Consider the following 17,680-nt stretch of genomic DNA (forward strand, 5'->3'; position numbering starts at 1 on the left):
TCTCGTTTGAAGAGAACTTTATGTATTTCCACAGTCAGCTTTGAGCTTTCCATAACAAACAGTAGAAACAGTGTTGCTTTAAAATAGACTTTTGAGAAATAACTGGCATAAATCCACGTCCACTATTGAGTCCAGAGCAGAAATATTAAATCAGAATACAAATCTTTGTCACTTTAGTGATGAAAAAGGAGACATTTGAATATAAAAATATTTCTACACAGACATACACGCTGCAATTGACCAGCAACTGCAGAAAATAACCCCCCCAAAAAAACAATCATAACTTTTACAATAGTTCATTGACAATGTTTTAGCATGAAGCTTGTATCAGGATCATTTAGATGAAAGCAGACTAAACGCTGGACGACAGCTGAAAGCTTTCAGTAGCATACAATATGTTCAATTCCTTTAGAAGGCACCTGTGATAACAGCAGTTAAGGCAAATGTTAGTTACATTAGAACACAATATTAACTGTATGACCTCTGCTTTAAAGATGTTTGACATACTTTTCACCTCCACACTTCCCATGCTAAAAATCCTGCAAACCAGCCTCTGTATTCTATCATTTCCACTTAAATCTTGAACGAACCATTCAAATCTGAACCACAGTTTTGAGCACTTTCCAGAGTCCATCTTCTAAATCATCTACACAACATCATATTCGATCTAAGACATTTTATATCTGCATCAATATACCAATATACAGCCTAGTTTCCATTCAGTCATCCTCAAATCTATCTACAAAACAAACATATACAAGCACCACGAGAACACCACAAAACAAATGTTAAGGATCAAGTGTGGCAAGCTGTGACATTCTCCTCCACTATTCGACCTGAAGGCAGTTTCCATTGTGTATGACGGCAGGGATACAGAGGTTAAGGTTAGGCACCTTCCTGTACAGAAAGTGGAAGACTTGTGTACGGGGCCGGCTGTGGAGCTCAGCTTTGATTCGCTGAGGGTGTGTGTCCGGGGCGAGCTGCTGGCTGGTGTCCTCTGTGACCAGAAACAGTGCGTAGTTCTCCGGGTCGGGGATCTTGAACTTGTAGGCGCAGACTGAGCAGACCTCCTCGGTGGTTGTGTATGGGTGGACAATCAGGGTTTTGGCCGTGCAGCCCGTGTCTGCTTCCTGCAGGGCTATACGGAGGTAATTCTACAGACAAAGAGAGAAACACAAAGTGTTAACATTTGTCAGGTAAGACAAAAAAATCTGCATTACTGATGAGTCAAGCAGGCAGAAAGTGCATGCAGTTCTTAAATATTCCACTAGGTGGAACTTTCTACACAAACTCTAAACCACAGTGTTAGGTCTACATGCTGTCATGTTAGTAGAAACATTCCTTTCCACTGAGGAGGGCCAAAACACAGCACCCTTCATGCACCGCTCCAATGCCCGAACATGATGTTTGGATGTATTTGGAATTGGTACAACTTAGACTCACTGCATGGACGCTCAGGGGGTTCAGGTCAGGCGTGATACCTGAAAGTCGTCCACAGTTGGCGCTGAACGCTGGGCAGTGCGCCGGCGGTGCCACTGGTGAAGAGTGTTCCTGGCCTCGGAGCTCAGCACCCGGGCTGCCTGCTCCTCCTGGAAGTTTTTGATGAGGGCCATGGCGCCGTACGCACTGGTCAGGTAGTAACCTCCTGTGGGGGGTTTAGAAAAGAGAGGAAGGTGTTTAAGGATAGATGGAGAAAACAAAACCAAACAGATCGCGGTGAGTTATCCATGAATGAGAAATGAAAGCAGAGGACTGGGTGGATGTGATGAGTTATCAAGAAAGGACAAACACTTCCTCATTTGTAACAGAAATAAATCAGAAGAAAAATTATTTACCAAAGGTTCCACATAACATTTCAGTGATTGTACAATGAGCTTACTGTACGTGCCAGGCAGGTTGACGCTAATCGGAAAATATTTCATCTTGGGAGGGTTCAACCTCCGCTTTCCTCTGAACCTGTTCCAGCCCATTCAAGTCAAACACTGAATGGAATTTCCTACTAATTTTGTAAGGGCTTTCCTTCCTACGTCTGCATTTCTCAGTAACCTCACCTCAACTCAGCTGAAGTGGTGCTGACCCGTGTTAGAATGAGCTCAAAGGATCACGAAACGAGTGACTCCATCTCCCACAAGAAAACATTTACTTCAGCAGCATGTGATAATGCAGACGTTGATGGTTCTGATCACAATACTGCAGAAGTATTCATCTTATCTTCAGTCTAGACTGTAGTGCAGTGATGAGCAACATTCCAGAGTTTTAGAGTTAACTTCTTCTCTAAATTTCCTAAATAAATGAGAAGGATGGCAAACACATTTATTTTGAAATCAAATAAGCATCGAAACTTGTTTAATCTTTCTAGCTTTCACTTACGAATATGAACTTGGGGAGGGTGGGCCTGTTGATGGTGTCAATCACTTCCAACCATTCAGCTGGAGGTGTGCCTTCCGTTCACAAACACTTAAGGGCTTCCTCCCAGACTGACCTTCCACTGACTAGACTAGGTTACACAACAGGCTGGGATGCACATTAACCTCACACCACACTGTAACCTGCCCGACCTCATGAAGAAGGGCATCCAGCGTTACATAACTTGAAGTGGAGGTTCACGTCTTCTGAAAATAGAAACTTAGGAGTCTATGCTACTGGTCAAGTGTTCGCCAATTTTATGTGAGCTACACAGATAAAAGGGAAGTTCCTGGGTTTCCCCGCTGTGCTATGTGCTTATTTTTGTGTATCCTCACTGTACGTTTTAAAGGAACAGTACAACATTTTGGTAAATGCACTTATTCGCAGTGTATTTACCAAATTTACACATTCAGAGATCTGCATGGATGCAGTACGGAGCTGAAGGTAGCACATGGTTAGCCTAACCTAGCCCAGAGACTGTGCACAGATAGCCTGGTTCTGTGTTTAATGCATCCACTGGCAAAAACTATTTGTGGTTCTGGCTATGTGAAATAATTCAGCTAATTCAGCACTGTATTCCTGAACATTGACATTTTAACCTACAGTAGGTCGGTCACGGGTTGCCAGGTTGTGTTGTCAAATGGGTTGAAACTGTATGTAGTGTGTGGATTCTATGTTTTATAGACGATCTGGCAACTTGCTCACACAACAATTATTGATCATAAAGTTTTGGGACCATGCAATTTATTTTAATTAGAACTGATTTTAAATGTCTTTAAATGTAAACAAGCAAGGCAGAACTTGTTATTTTGTAAGCTTTTGAGGTCTTATTTTGTTTACTGCTAACTGTTTCCCTCCGCTTCTAGTCTCTATGCTAAGCTAGGCTAAAGACACCCAGACCAGCTCCATACTTTATTATTTGACATTGTTCTTTTTTTGTAAATTTTTTATTTTTTTCCAACTACATTTTATACCAAGAAAGTTGGATCACTGACATGAACCAACAGGACCTACCCTCTCCTTGCAGCAGAGATGGGTCCAGCAGCTCCATCATGTACTGGATCTCTGTATCCAGCTGGGGCATGTCACATTGAGCCACAACATAAGTCAGCATGGGCAGGAAGTCATCGGCACCGTACATCCTGCCTGGAAGGATGCAGACAGAGAGCAGAGAGGCGGGTAGGTGTGGCGGTCACATGGGTCAGACAGAGAGAACGTAGGACTTCACTGTAAAGTGACTGTAGACTCAAATCAAACTAAATTCATTTTAGTCTGAGTGTGTAAATAAACTCCTCATACCTGAGTTATCCTGCATGATGGTGTAGATGAGTTTGCACACACGCAGCAGCAGTGACACTTTTTTCTCAGGGGAGTACATCTTCCTCATGTTTTGGAACTTGTTGCAGATCTTCTCAATAGCCACGGGGTCAGGCGGCACAGCTCCGTCCACCCCTAACTCGTGGGGCTTCTTCATCTTAGCCAGGGCCAGGTTCTCTTTCAGCTGCTGCCAAGCTCCGCTGCTCAGCTGTGGACAACCGAGCCAAGTCAACAGTGCGGTTAGTTTACCCAGTCATCCGTAGTCTGTAATTGCACCCTCAAAATCTGTTAGCATTGTCTTTTTTCAACCAATTAAATGCAGAGTCTTTTCATCACAGTACAGTAACAGTAATTTAGTTTACTGTTCAAAAAACATGTTTAATGTTCAGTACCTCTTTAAAAGATCATTAATATTGTGCCTTTGATGTTTCTAATCTTATCTAATTATTGTTGATGAGTGAGTTCACGTGTGTCCAATGTCTCCTGTGTTTTGAATAAAGCGATCTTTATCTGGCGTATCATTTTCCTATGACAGTGTGAAACATGATACGTTAGAAGATGAAAAGATTCTGCTCGTCTCTCACCTGGAAGTCATGTAAAGCCACCTCGATCACACTCTTCAGAGGCTTTAGGACACACTTGTGCATGGCCTTCTCTAGCACCTGGTCTGTAGAAGACAACACACACACACACGCAGTTAAATGAGAAGCAGACATGTTTGGTGCCAGCAGATGAAGAAATCCGTAAGCAAACAAATGAGTCAGATTTTTATAACTGAGCATGCATCATCAACCAATGACGGGGCTCATTCCACTGAAACTGCTCTGACAGCTACTATAAAATGTTACAAGAACAAACACTATGATTACGGGAATAAGAGAGGACAAACACTTATCTACACAGTTAACTGCATATCAGCCCAACACAAACCACAACAATGAGATTAAAGATAAGTCTATGAGACTATACCACACTAAAATATTATAGTATTAAGCTGCATTCAAGCTGAATTAAAGTGGAGACAAGTTCCCAACTTTCCCACCCCAACGTTTCCAAGGGATATTATCGAAAAGACCAGATCACATTCCATTTTCCTCACAGACTTCAACACTTTGCAAATAAGAGAGAAGAAAGAAGCACGTTCACTGCAGAAGAAATGTTTTATATTGATTTCTGGAACAGGCCAAATCTATTATAATGACGTGTGCGGCACTGTAATTTGAGGTTGATGTCGGGGAGGGGGAGTAATGATCTTCAGCTTGTTCATTCAGGGTGTCATTGTTCAACAGACATTACACAGTACATTAACTCCATAATGAGACGCCTGTTTCCATTTAAGTCCATGCTCTTTGTTGTTGGGGGATAAATAATCCCAGACATGTCCTTTGAATTCCACTGCAGACACAGTTACAGTAAAGTGACGATGTGAGGGAAAGGCTGGAATTCTTTTATATTTTGTCAACAAATCCCACGAAAACAACAAACCAATGTGTTAGTCCATCTGTTCATATTTTCTGACTTTGTCTCTCTCAGCCTCTGGCTCTTCTTTGGAAAAGAGTTCATGTTTTATTCGAGTCAAAAAGACCAAAGCTAACGTCCTGTTAACGTTGAACACTTTACATACAATCAAACGTGTACCTCTCAGATCATTTATAATTAACCTCAAAGTTTGACATTCCAGGAACTAAATGTCAGATAGATTACATATTTGCTGTTCAGCTAAAGGGCAAACTGAATGTTTGAGTTAAAGAGTGGCAGATTTGTTGGCGTCTCAGCTCGAGTCTGACCTTGAAGAATCCAACTCGGAAGCAGATCCAACATGAAACCCTATTCATAAGTCTACCATTCATTCAGCAGTAAAAAAGTTGCGCTCCAACCTCCACAATGGCTCCATCTGTACTTCACCTACATGCATAGGCTTCGAATAACTTCCTGCCTACCTCCGCTATGTACAGAATGCCGATTTACACAATTGTGTCTCATTGTTCAGTTGCGACACTGGCACTAACTATTCATGCACAAGCATCTCCAGCCTCCAGGCAGAGTTTAGAACCATGCTTATGCAATGGGCCACGCAGGACCCAACGCATGTTTTGTAACTTGCGTAAACAAAAGCGAGCGTGCGGACACAAGAATCCTGCTCTTTGTGGAGAAGCTCTCTCGCCTTCGTGATGAGTCAGAGAAACACGAGAGGAGCACAGCGTGAACACACTCCCCTTACACTACAGCACAAGCCTCCGCGTTGTGTCTGTGAGCCCAGTGTCCGAGTGTTGTGGGTCGCTTGAGGTAAAGGTTTGGCAGTCCTTTACTGCACACTGCTGAGACAAATAAATCTGAAGTCATGAGCGTAGGAGTGGCCTGAGGTGTTTACAGAGACCCACAGATCTTCATGTGCACACAAGGAGGGGTATAAAGCTAGGACACACAACTGGACACACTGTAGTATGTAAATAGGAACACACACACAGACGTGGACTTCCTGACTGCCTCCAGAAAGGCTCATTTCCTTTTCATATTGAGCAATGCCTGTTATTGGGCTTTATCTAGACTACAACCTGCTCAAAGGCTTTCCCTCCAACTGCAACAACTGTAGTAGAGTCTGTGATAAGTGTACACACACACACACAACAATATAAGTAAATGTATGTGAAAGCAATCTTTCAATATATGCAGCTTTCTGGCTGACAGCCTTATCTTTGAGCTCACATCCTCTTTCTGTTTGTCCCCTCGCAGTCACCGTCATAAGTTAGGGTGTGTTGACAGTTGCACACCGCCCTTTGCAAATAAACCAACTGTCCAATCAATCACTTCACCTCTTGACCTCTCTGTTAGTACTAAAGTATTACAGTCGCTGCAAGTACTCAAAAAGTTTCGACTTTTACAACAAGCGCAAAATATTTGTCTGACTTCAGCATCCCGGGATGTCAGACGTTCAGTCATAACGTAACCACGCTGTTCTCAGTCTCTCTGTAAACACTCACAGACATCAGCCACACTCCACTTCTTCTTTCTTTTAAACACATTGTGTTGGATTGCAGCATGATGTCAGCATGACTGCATTGCTGAGCTCCTGCCCGTAGCTCAGAAAAATCACAAGATGTCATTTTGCAACATTCTGAAAATCTACATTAGAATTCCAGCTCAGATAAAACTATTAAACTTTATCCTTACTTTAAAAAAACAAAACGTCACATTTCCCCTCTGCAAAGGGAACGTCTGTGAGCGCAAGGCGCTTTACGTGCCTATCTGTGGTCTGTTAGCGCGACCAGAATGGATCACTTCTCTGTCTCTCAACAAGGCTTCGCTGTTGTTTGTTGTTTACAATGAACAAGGGATGTGAGATGAGTGCAAAGACTTACATATTCATGCAAATGCTCCAGTCCAGAATAATCTGTTTGGAATGAAACATCCCTTTGATAGAGCCTGCAAACTTTATTTATACAATCATCATGACCTCAGTCAGTGTAAATGTTTAGCACCAATATCACATCATGTTGTTTTTCTACGAAATGGAAGAAGCTTAAGTGCTCAAACGTTGAAATGTTGATAAAAAAAAAAGAACAACAATACAAAGATTCTGGCTCAAAGAGACTTTGAAAAATCATTCAATGCTGTCTTTTGGAATTTCTTTGAGATTTGATGCTACAGAGACCTTTCAGTAGGTACCACATTGTGGTGAAATGCCAAGCAGCTCTAAAAAATTTAATTGGCGCCTTTCTGAATCTCTGTCAGCTCTTGCGGACAAACAGAGGCCAAGAATAACTCATTGGGGCACACATGTTGGCACTTCTGTAAGTCAACACCAGTAATGAGACAGACTAATATGGAAAACTTCAGCTGGTACGTCTGATTCCCATGACAATGGCGAGCCTGGCCGTTCACTGCACATTGTGAATGAATGAAGTCATTTTGAAAGCTTTTCCTGAGCAGCACTGAGGGTTTACTTCTCACATTAAAAACTGGAAGGAAAACAGACGAATGACGTCAGAGATGGGATATGACTAAAACATCACACGTGTGCCCACGCAACAATGAGCAGATGTCTCACGAAAGTCAGGACACATGATCCAACATGCAACCAAGTACCTTTACCTTCATGCTTTTAAAAGACTCTCTCTGCAGACTTACCGATCTGGTCCTCAGGTATGAGCGACTCTATAGGGGGGTCCAGCTCGGAGCTCTGGCGGAGGTATGCCTTCATCTGTGTCATAAACTGCCTGAGAGTCTGCAGAAAATCCATCCCTGATGTGTGACAGCCTCGGTTCTCCTGAACAAAGCTGATGTAGTCCTGGACCAGCGAGCCAAAGTACGAGCTTTTGTCCCTGGACAGCTCTGCGATCCTCTTCACCGCCCGTCTCTCTGGGGTCATGAGGGAGCTGAGCATGCCGCTCACCTTGCGGAAGCGTCCCTTTAGGGCCCTGGGGAGGATAAAAGAGCCGCCACCCAGGCTCACGCCGACCCTTCGCCGCCTCGCTTTGAAGGATGGACGGAGGCGCATTTCTAAATCAGTCTCCAGGCCCACCCCGTAGTCTTCCTCCTCATCTTCTTCCCCGTCCTCATCATCCTCACTGCTGTCCTCCACTGGGTCTTGATGATTAAGGTGTCTGGATGGGCTAGGGGCCAGGCCCAGGGAAAATCCAGGGGACTGTGAATATTCCAGTGAGTCAGAGGAAGAAGTTGACATGCTCATGTCACTGAGTCGCTGGCGTCCCCTCTCATTAGGTATGGACGGATTCCCAGCGTTGTTCTCCAGTAGTACATCTGCAGGGACAGTAGGTGGAGGCTGGCATGGTGGAAGCTTGGCACGGGACAGAGCCTTAGCAATGGTCTCGTCATCGAGGGCAATGTGACAGCGGTGAGCTTCCAGATCAGGTTTCTTAGGTCTTGGAGGTGGTGGGTTTGATGGCACGGGGATTGGTGAGCTAGCAGCTTTGGACGGGCTGCTGTGCCTTGCACCCATTGGTGGCCGAGCGGGCGCTGGGCGCTTGCAGGAGTGCTGTTGTTGCTTTGCAGACACAGCAACAGCCACTGGCATGCTCTTGGGTCTGGTGGTAGCTGCTGGAGGTCCAGGTGGAGGCGGGGCGGGACGTCGGCGTGGCATCGAGCGCGGGGGAGGGGGGCGAGGGGGAGGAGGCCGTGATTTGCCGTTCAGTTTGATCGTATCCACGTGGTGCTCGCTACCTTGACTGCTGGTTAACGGCTTCACAGACGCTTTACCCACATTCTCTAGGTCGTTGTCGGACTTGACAGCATGTGAAGGTGGATCGTCCTCGCGGTGGCGGTGGTGGTGATGGGTCTGGAGAAACAGGGGGTTGACGAAGCACAGAGGACCGCTGGAATGTCTCCTCTCCAGATAAAAGGAAGGTGGAGGAGCGTGGGATCGTAGGGTCGGGGGTGCACTGTCGCAGTGGGATCCGGTGTGCCTCTGCGGTGACCCTTTGACCTCCTTGTTCCTGTTAGTTCGCTGGGGGCTGAGAGTACGGCTCAGAGGGCGACGGGGACTGGGAGAGGTGCGACGCTGACTGCACAGGACAGAGTCCCAGAAACCTGCAACACACAGATACCAAAACACTCAGAGGCAAACATTAACTAACCCTAAAGCAAACACACACTTCTCATTGGAATACATGAAGTTCACCCACTGATAACCTCTATTGGTGACTGAACTTCAAATTGTCCAATGAGGAGTCTTAAAGTTACAAGATCTATTTAAAGAAAAGCTAAAAGAACAACAACTTTCTCTCACCAACAGTTCAGATGTTACTTCAAAGTTTTCTTTCTACGTGTCTCTGCTTGGTCGCGTCTTGGAAGAAGTGTAGTGAGCTCTGCCCTGCGTCTCTTTGCTCTGAATCACTGGTTGCCGACACACAAAGAGGGAGTCGCCCATGCTAATCACAGAGTGGGAGGGCTCAAACACACCACAGTGCTCACAGTTCCTCCACTCCCTCTTCCTGCTCTGTTTTCCTCCTCTCACACTTGTACATTGTGCAGTATTTCCCTGTGGCTCCACTAGATTTTGGCCCATTTTTTGTCAAATGAATCTGCTGCTGTCTGCAAACGTTACTTGTGTGATTTCCCTGTCTTCTTTTTTAGACTGACAGTGCAAGCGTGGAGGACATTTGCTCCTGTTCTGATGTCCTCTGTGTGTTTTTCCACTGAATCATTCCATTGTTTTCAAGCTATTTGGCAAGACAGTTCTCATGCTAACTCGCTCAGCTTTAATAACCACTTGAAAAGAAAGATTCTTTTGAATCCAAGTATAATTATGTCGTTATAAGACAATGATTTAACCCGAACTAAAAAGAACGGGCAAAGTGCACCACTTTAGAATGTCCATGCGGTGACTGCAACATAAGCCCAGTGATGACTGTTCCTGCAGTCTAAAAATGGAAGTGTTAACTCCTTGAATTCCTGGGGCAATAAAGACCCAGGGTCCAGCTGATAGAGCAGTTGAGTGTGTCTTATAATACCTCCGTGTCTGGAGACTGAAATCTGCCTGTGATATTCTTACCGGTCCATGTGAGCAACGACCATCTGACACTGTGGAGTCTGTCCACAAGACTGCAGCAGACAGCCCACTCCAAATAGCACATAATACTAACTGACTTTACTAAAGGATACTCTGCTATAAAAATGTGTTTTATTCCCTTTGATTTATAGTATGTTAATATTTATCTGTGATATTTAATTGAAAAAGGTTAATTCGACTAATGGCTGAGAATAATTTGGTCACTTATAGTCCAGTTGAAAATAGAAGGAATAGAATTACAAGTAGCAACATGGTTGAAATTCAGCATAAATGTATGTATATGTATATTGGCTACAGAACGAGTCAGTCTCCATAAGTCCCCATGTTCAAATGTCCAACTTCACAGCAGAAATAAACATGTTTACAGCCTGGTACAAAAAACAGTTTTGGTCTCTATGGCTAATTTCCCCGTTCATGACAACTGCAGAATTAACAGCGTGGTCGTCACACATACGCCGTCCATTCTTTATACTGTCAGTGGTTGTCATGCACACCTAGGGCTAAATCATCATATCTCATGCTGTAGAACACTGATTTGTCCAAACCGCTGAGTCTGACACAAGCGCATTAAAGCCTGGCGAGATTCTCACATGATCTTGTAAGTCCAGCTGCCTAGCAACATTATACATATACACAACCGGGAAATGTTTCTATGTGAGCCTTTGTCAAATAAAGACTGCTGAGGTGACTACTTCAGAATATACAATATATATACAGAGTCTACAGCCATACTAGCAGCTCTGTGAAGCTGTAATTAGGCATAGATTTGAGCTAAATGCTGGTGCTAATGCCAAATGCTAACATTAGAACCCTATCTATCTATGACTGATGTCAAGTAGGTATAATATTTACCATTAGCCATCTTAGTTTCAGTCACTCACTAATTTTTCCACTTAATAAGTCATAAATCAATGTACAGTATATGACAAATTCAAATGTTGACCTGAGATGAAATGTTTTGTTCGTCCCGAAGAGGACGACATTTCATAACAGTCCATCCAACACCATTGAGGTGTCATTCTGGACCAGAATGGTGGACTGACCAGTGGACCAAAGAAACAGCTTGCTACCTTGGCTAAAAAAGTTGAATTCTTCTGACATGTGAAATGTCCACCATTGACTGAATTTTTATGATCAAGACCAGCGTATAAAAAGTAAAACATGCCTATGAAAATGCTAAAACGGTGTCTTTCTAGCATAGCAACACCGTCCATGCCCTCTGAGCAGGCAAACCAGTTGCTAAGTCACTGCAATAATCAAACGTCTGAAACTGTTTGGATCATGTTTGTGTTTTACATGTCCGTGATCAGATTCCACAACTGGCAGTCTGCTTTTTGTCTTTAAATAGAAGCTTTCCAGTGGAGAAGGGGAGTTTCCCTTAATGATGAGTTAGCTCAGAGAAGCTCAAGCTGGCTCAATCTTAAAGGATTTCTCTTTCTCTCCCCCTTCAAGTCCAATGCAAGGACAGCAGTACAAAAGGCATTACAGTGCAGGCCTACACCCACAGACATTCCAACATGCTAATATGAGCGCAAAAAAATCACGTTCATGTACCTATGACACAGTTACTGTGGCACTCACACTTGCAAGCCTCGGGTGTTTTCATACGAATGTGGTGTGGTGGTATGCATGTTTAGATAGCACACGGCCCACTGGAGCTTTACACTTGCCACTCCCTTCTCTCCCGCACTGAGCACTGTGCTATGTCGTAGGCTTCTGTTGTAGGAAGCTGACTCACTGTACTGTAGTTTCACAGCAGCTGAGCCTAGAATAACTTGGCAGAGATGAAGTGACTAAATCTACCGTGAAACCAGACCTGAATGGTCAGCGTGAATTGACAAGGAAAAATAAATAAAACCTTTGCACACACACACACACACACACACACACACACACACACTGACTGTTTCATCTTCATTTGCTTGCTTAATTGATTAACTCTTGTTGTAACTCATGTTGTAGCAGGTGTAGCACTCACAGGCATCACTAGGGTGTTTTTACATTCTTCCTAAGCTGCCATTTCTTTCAGTTCATCCCAATACAGTATAAAAAACAACTTACAGTGAATACTGTGTACACTTTGTCAGACATTTCCACATTTTCTGCTTTATGTCTTGTCATAGTTGTGTGGTAACCTCATTTTAAACACTCCTGAGCAGAGATGGCTTTCCCTCGGCGGTGTGTTGAAGGTCGCTCTGACATTCGCAATTTGGATTCCACTAACAGAAACATCACATTCTTGAGCTACAGTATGTTTCTTGGAATCAAACTCACCAGACAAACAACAATGTGTGTCAGTAAAACCCGTGAAAACTATTGCTTTAATTCAAAAAAGCTGATTGGCAGTCAAGTGCCCTATATGAGTTTGTCTGAATGGACCAAAACGTTTCCCAAACTCTCTGCTTGTAGTTCTATTAGCAGGAATAGGTAATGTTTCAGAAATAGTACACCCTTTCATAAAGTATGCTTCAATTCAATTTCTTTCTTGAGAGTTGAGATCAGATGATCAGTCGCTCTCATTTTTCTGTGCTTTCTATTTCTGCTACAGAGCTGGATCTGGGAGGTGATTAGCCTAGCTTAGCAAAAAGAGTGAAAGCCAGGAATACCTAGCCTCTTTAAAGACCTCCAACCAGCATCAGGTCATCAGATTTACTGATCGAGAGGATGTATCAAATTTTTTTCATTTTTACACAGACAAAAATATAAGGAAAATCAATCTAACATGTTCAGTGTCTCCTGTAGCGTGGTGTGCCACAGCACTGCAGTGATAAGGTATGAAATATGCTAATATACTCATCAGTTTGGGAGCTAATGATTCACACACATTCACACACCAACGGTGCAGCATCGAGAGTAATTTGAGGTTCAGTATCTTGGCCAAGGACACAAACCGCCGATCATCCGATTACAACAGCTGCCCTATAGCCGCCGTTTAAGTTGTGTACATACAAAATTTCAAACCACACTTCAACCTGTGACGTCATAAATCGTTAGTCATAAAGTCATATATGGGGCTACCTGCTCCGAGCTGAGCCACCTCCTCCAGTTCTTTCTGAGTCTTAGCAGATGCAATGGCCTCTGGGAGTTTGAGTGTGAAAGGCAGGACATCCCTGAGACAAGAAAAGACAGACAACAAATAAACACAAGAAATGCAACATAAGAAAAGATAAAAACATAAAGCAGGGGAGGACCTGCAGCAATCGAATGGAAACTGCCTGTGAGTTATGACTTAAAATGCTTAAGTACTCGTACTTGTCACAATAACAAGTTAATGATTCAACTGTCAGCGCTTTATGGTCAGAGTTATATGTACCTTGTCCTCATTTGACAGTTGTATCCCTGAACAAAAGTGATGATTCCATATATTTGGTTGGCAAAACAAAGCCCAGACACTGGCATACAGAGAAGTGAAAATACTTTCAATCATCATTAATATAATATGCTGACACATACTATATGTCTTTCCATTACAAAGACATATAGATATGTATTTAGAGATATACAATATATGCATGTTTGGAATGAGAATGTAAATTAACATTCAGCTCCAAAAAATAATCTGCGTTTTTAAATGTTAAGACACCTGTTTGATGAGCTCTCTGGGTGAGCTCTCCGTGTTGGACTGCTTGCAGCACGATTTCCCTCTATTTCCTATGTCTGTTGTTTTAACTCCTGCGTCTGTCTGTGTCTCCTGAGCTGGCACAAACTAAAACAAGAAGTGAGAGCCTTGGGCACTCAGAGCTGACTGCTTACTCAACAAACATTATTTTCATCCGTGGTGTTTCCATCCTCGAATTACCCTCCCGTCACAGAGCAGAGCACGGAGACGCTGTGGGATGTGAGGGATGTGAAGTGTTTGTTGTTTACCTGCTAATACAGTAGAAAGCAACCAGGCGAAACAGATCTGCAAAGCTGATCCCAGATCCCTCAAGAGAAAAGGCTGCAACGCAAACAAATAAATAACAAATGTAAAAATGAAATTACAGTTCATGAATTCAGTTGGATGAAGTCACATCCAGTATTTGCATTTGGCACATTTGTTCAGTCATTAAGCCCAGCACTGCCCAGTTTTTTACAAGGAAGGTTTATTGCTTTTAGTCATGATACCCGGGCGATTTTATGAATGGTAATGTTGAATTAGATTGTTCTAAACAGGAAGGAGGAACTCATCGATAGGTTTCTACTCATTCAAACAAAGAGATCGAGATATTATAGCACAAGCAAATATATACTTTATTTTAGCTATATAGAACCAAATTTACAATCTATAGTTAACATTTTTATCAGTTCATTGTTGTAGGTGATGGTTGGGACAGCTACTGTAGCACTACCAGAAGTGTATTAGGTTGCCCCCAATGGAGAATATATTCAAGCCACCACTGACAGCAAGGCTGCTAGTGGTGTGGTGTGGTACCAGTACCCACTGATATTTCCAGTCTAACCAGCTGCTGCACATTCAACCTAACACCCAAGTTATTAGCTGTTGGACAACCCAACTGATCCAACTCATGGCATTTTAATACCATGTCTGTACTATCACCAATGAAATGAGGGGCTCTGGTTGTCAGCCACATTAGCACCATAGCTCTAGGGTTGACAGTGTCGGTTGACTGGTCCATCTGTCTAGTCAAAATTAAAATATCTCAAATTCTATATCTTTTACAGATGTTCACGGTCGCCAGAGGATAAATCCAGATGGTTTTTTTTAGCATACCAGCAGTTTGACATTTTAGTTTTTTTGTGAAATGTCTGGATGAATATTGGACGAACTGCAATATCTAGTTTAATATTCAAGGTTCCCAAAGGATAAGTTCTTATGGCTTTGGTGATCCCCTGACTTCTTGTCTACCGCCACCAAGAGGTGAAACTCTTCAATTATCCTACAGGAAACATATCTTCAGCATACATATATTCATGGTTTCATGATGATCTTGAACAACTGAGAATAATATGTTTGTGTTATGTTATAGGTTGTTTGGATGGGAATGAAATTTGGCACAAACAGTAGCACCAGGAATTAAACTTCTCTTCAGCCAACAGACTTGACACTTGCGTTGATTCATCAAGCTATTCCTACAGCTTTTTACTGGACAGCACAACTAACCTTTCCTTACTTTGAAACTGGCTTATCTGAGGCTTCTGTTTTCTCTAATATGGATTTAATTTCTTCTTCAAGTCTACGGTCACATTCACCACCTGCTCTTTCAAATGTAATATTTAGGCCAAGTTTCAAGAAAGAATGTGCATGTTAATGAGCAATATGTCTTAAAAAGTTCTAGTGATTTATATACCATAAACTGCTGGTTAAAAGTTCAAACCCTTCGTGCACAAGCCTAGCAGTCTGTCCTCTATGAGAGGACAACTCTGGAGCAGCTGATCCACATCTAAAGGCCAAAGCAGGCCAAAGGCACTCCCCTCCCTCTCATGTGTGCTGTCATTTCAGCAGGGAAAATCCACAGCTGGTATGTCATCACACTCTGGCCCTGTCACAACTCCATGACTAATTCCCAATACTGAAGCACAGCGCCTCAAAGTAAGTCTAATTATTGTAGGATTAAAAGGATGGTCAGAAATAAATCCTTGTCTCAGATCACAGATGTTAACCACTAATCATAAATATTACATTTCCAATGAAATGTACATGATTTATTTGAAATTGAAGTCACTCATACACACAGCTAGCTCCAGCATGTTTCCCGTTCAATGTCACTCTTGAGGGCGCGCAAACAAACATGTGACCAAATGTTGTGCAAGTCACGGTTTAAGACGTGAAGCCAAAGCATTATCAGCAAACTTTCCTACTTAAAGAATGTCAAAAGAGCAGCCACAACACACACAGACCAGCGCAACATGACTTTGTACCTGCATTCCGTTAAAAGACCAGTTGACAGTAAGACTCAGACTTAGAAGTCAACACGCTTTTCAGCCCTACTGCACCATTCTGATACACAAACCTAAGTTCCTCCAATCACGTACTGTCATTTCTCAGTTGTGTTATAAATTTATCCATGTACAGAGAATGCGGAGGCGGACAGGAAATGACATCTTTAACTCCCTGACCCAAAGCACAGTGTGACTGCGGTTCAATAAGACATAATCAGGAAACCAAATGAAAGTGAAAGACCACAATTTAAGTTCTCTGGTCCAATTCAACCTGAAAGGACTCAATGAGCTAACTGAACATATTTTGGACAGTGTCAACATAATACAAAGAGTCTCTTTGGGATTGTTCTCTGTGATGGTCTATTTGACAATCATATCTTGGTGTAGATAACCCCACCTATCCAGCACTCACAGGTACAGTTGGTTATAACAAATGTGGTACTTACTGTACTGGCTCTCTCTGACAGGGAAGTGGCTGATGGGTGTTCCTGACTGATTCTCCTTGAGACGAACAGACAAAACCTTCCTCTGCAGCGCGGCTGACTTCCTGACAAGGAACACCTGCACCAAAAAAGAAGCCATGGAATATATATATATATATATATACAATCAATCATATTCAAAGGAGACACATTCACATTCATATTCCAGGATAACTAGCCCCTCACCCCTGGTGGCTGTTTGAGCAGTATGTGGCTGGCCTCCTCTTCACTCACTGCCAGGAGCAGCCACACCGGGTGGGTTTGAGTCAGCCTGTCCAAGACGCTCATCCTCCTCCGTAAGGAATCGTACCCAGAATCCCTTTCACCCCCCACACCGCCACAGTGGGGAGACTGCAGGTAAACACCACTCACTTCACTCTCCAGCCTGGCAGAGAGACAAGCGAGTGAAACATGTTTGCCATCTGCTGGTGGAAATGAGTATCACCGTATGGATGAATTTACAAACGCTGTTGAAGGAAATCAGATTCAACAGAACGCAAGACATGCTTGTGACGATACATGATGTGCCTCATCAAGATAACATTTTAGATATGATCAGAGCTATAAAAAGACTAGTCAGGTTGACTTGACTGGACAAGTTTTGATTAAGAGTGTAAGAAGATGAGAAAAAAGGTGGAAAACCCCTTGGTCTTACCCCTGTAGATCCATGGGCTCCTTGTCAACTGTTGGAGAGGTCTGAACCATCTCCTTCTTCAGCTCCCCAATCTCCAACGCGAATGTGTCAATCAGCTGGAAGAAGACAGAATGAGAGGCTCTGACTTATTAGGAAATATCAGAAGAAGAAGAGGAGGAGGTGGGGTAACAGCAGTAAACGAAACCGACGGCATTGCTCAAACTTAAATTAGAAGGAAGAAACCGAGAGTGAGGGACGAAGGGACTGCACTGGTCATGTCTAGAACAAAGGGCAGGGAAACGGTTTGTCATTTTTCCTGTGCGGACCTCATTTCCTACAGGCAGGAAACAAGGACACAAAGCATTGTCAAAAAACGTCCACAGTGGTAGATTTTCCCAAGTCGCACTGCAAAGACACGCTTGTCACTCT

At 43.2% G+C, this 17,680-nt stretch overlaps 1 protein-coding gene across 2 annotated transcripts in view; it reads right to left on the bottom strand.

Moving 5' to 3' along the window:
- The window catches only part of LOC104926631 (ras and Rab interactor 2), a 34,893-nt gene continuing 17,213 nt past the window's right edge, over nucleotides 1-17,680 (bottom strand). The window contains exons 3-13 of one of the 2 annotated variants that reach the window (XM_010740533.3): nucleotides 17,273-17,367; nucleotides 16,804-17,002; nucleotides 16,582-16,696; nucleotides 14,120-14,192; nucleotides 13,271-13,362; nucleotides 7,852-9,270; nucleotides 4,308-4,390; nucleotides 3,706-3,931; nucleotides 3,421-3,552; nucleotides 1,482-1,645; nucleotides 1-1,154 (exon numbers count right to left, since the gene is read on the bottom strand). In XM_010740533.3, coding sequence (XP_010738835.3) covers nucleotides 828-1,154; nucleotides 1,482-1,645; nucleotides 3,421-3,552; nucleotides 3,706-3,931; nucleotides 4,308-4,390; nucleotides 7,852-9,270; nucleotides 13,271-13,362; nucleotides 14,120-14,192; nucleotides 16,582-16,696; nucleotides 16,804-17,002; nucleotides 17,273-17,367 — 2,925 coding nt within the window. In that variant the 3' untranslated portion in view covers nucleotides 1-827. Of the gene's footprint in view, nucleotides 1,155-1,443; nucleotides 1,646-3,420; nucleotides 3,553-3,705; nucleotides 3,932-4,307; nucleotides 4,391-7,851; nucleotides 9,271-13,270; nucleotides 13,363-14,119; nucleotides 14,193-16,581; nucleotides 16,697-16,803; nucleotides 17,003-17,272; nucleotides 17,368-17,680 lie in introns of both variants that reach the window. The other variant, XM_019279256.2, reaches the window with a different exon arrangement.

This window comes from Larimichthys crocea, chromosome I (assembly GCF_000972845.2).
Source record: "Larimichthys crocea isolate SSNF chromosome I, L_crocea_2.0, whole genome shotgun sequence".
Lineage (NCBI taxonomy): Eukaryota > Metazoa > Chordata > Actinopteri > Sciaenidae > Larimichthys > Larimichthys crocea.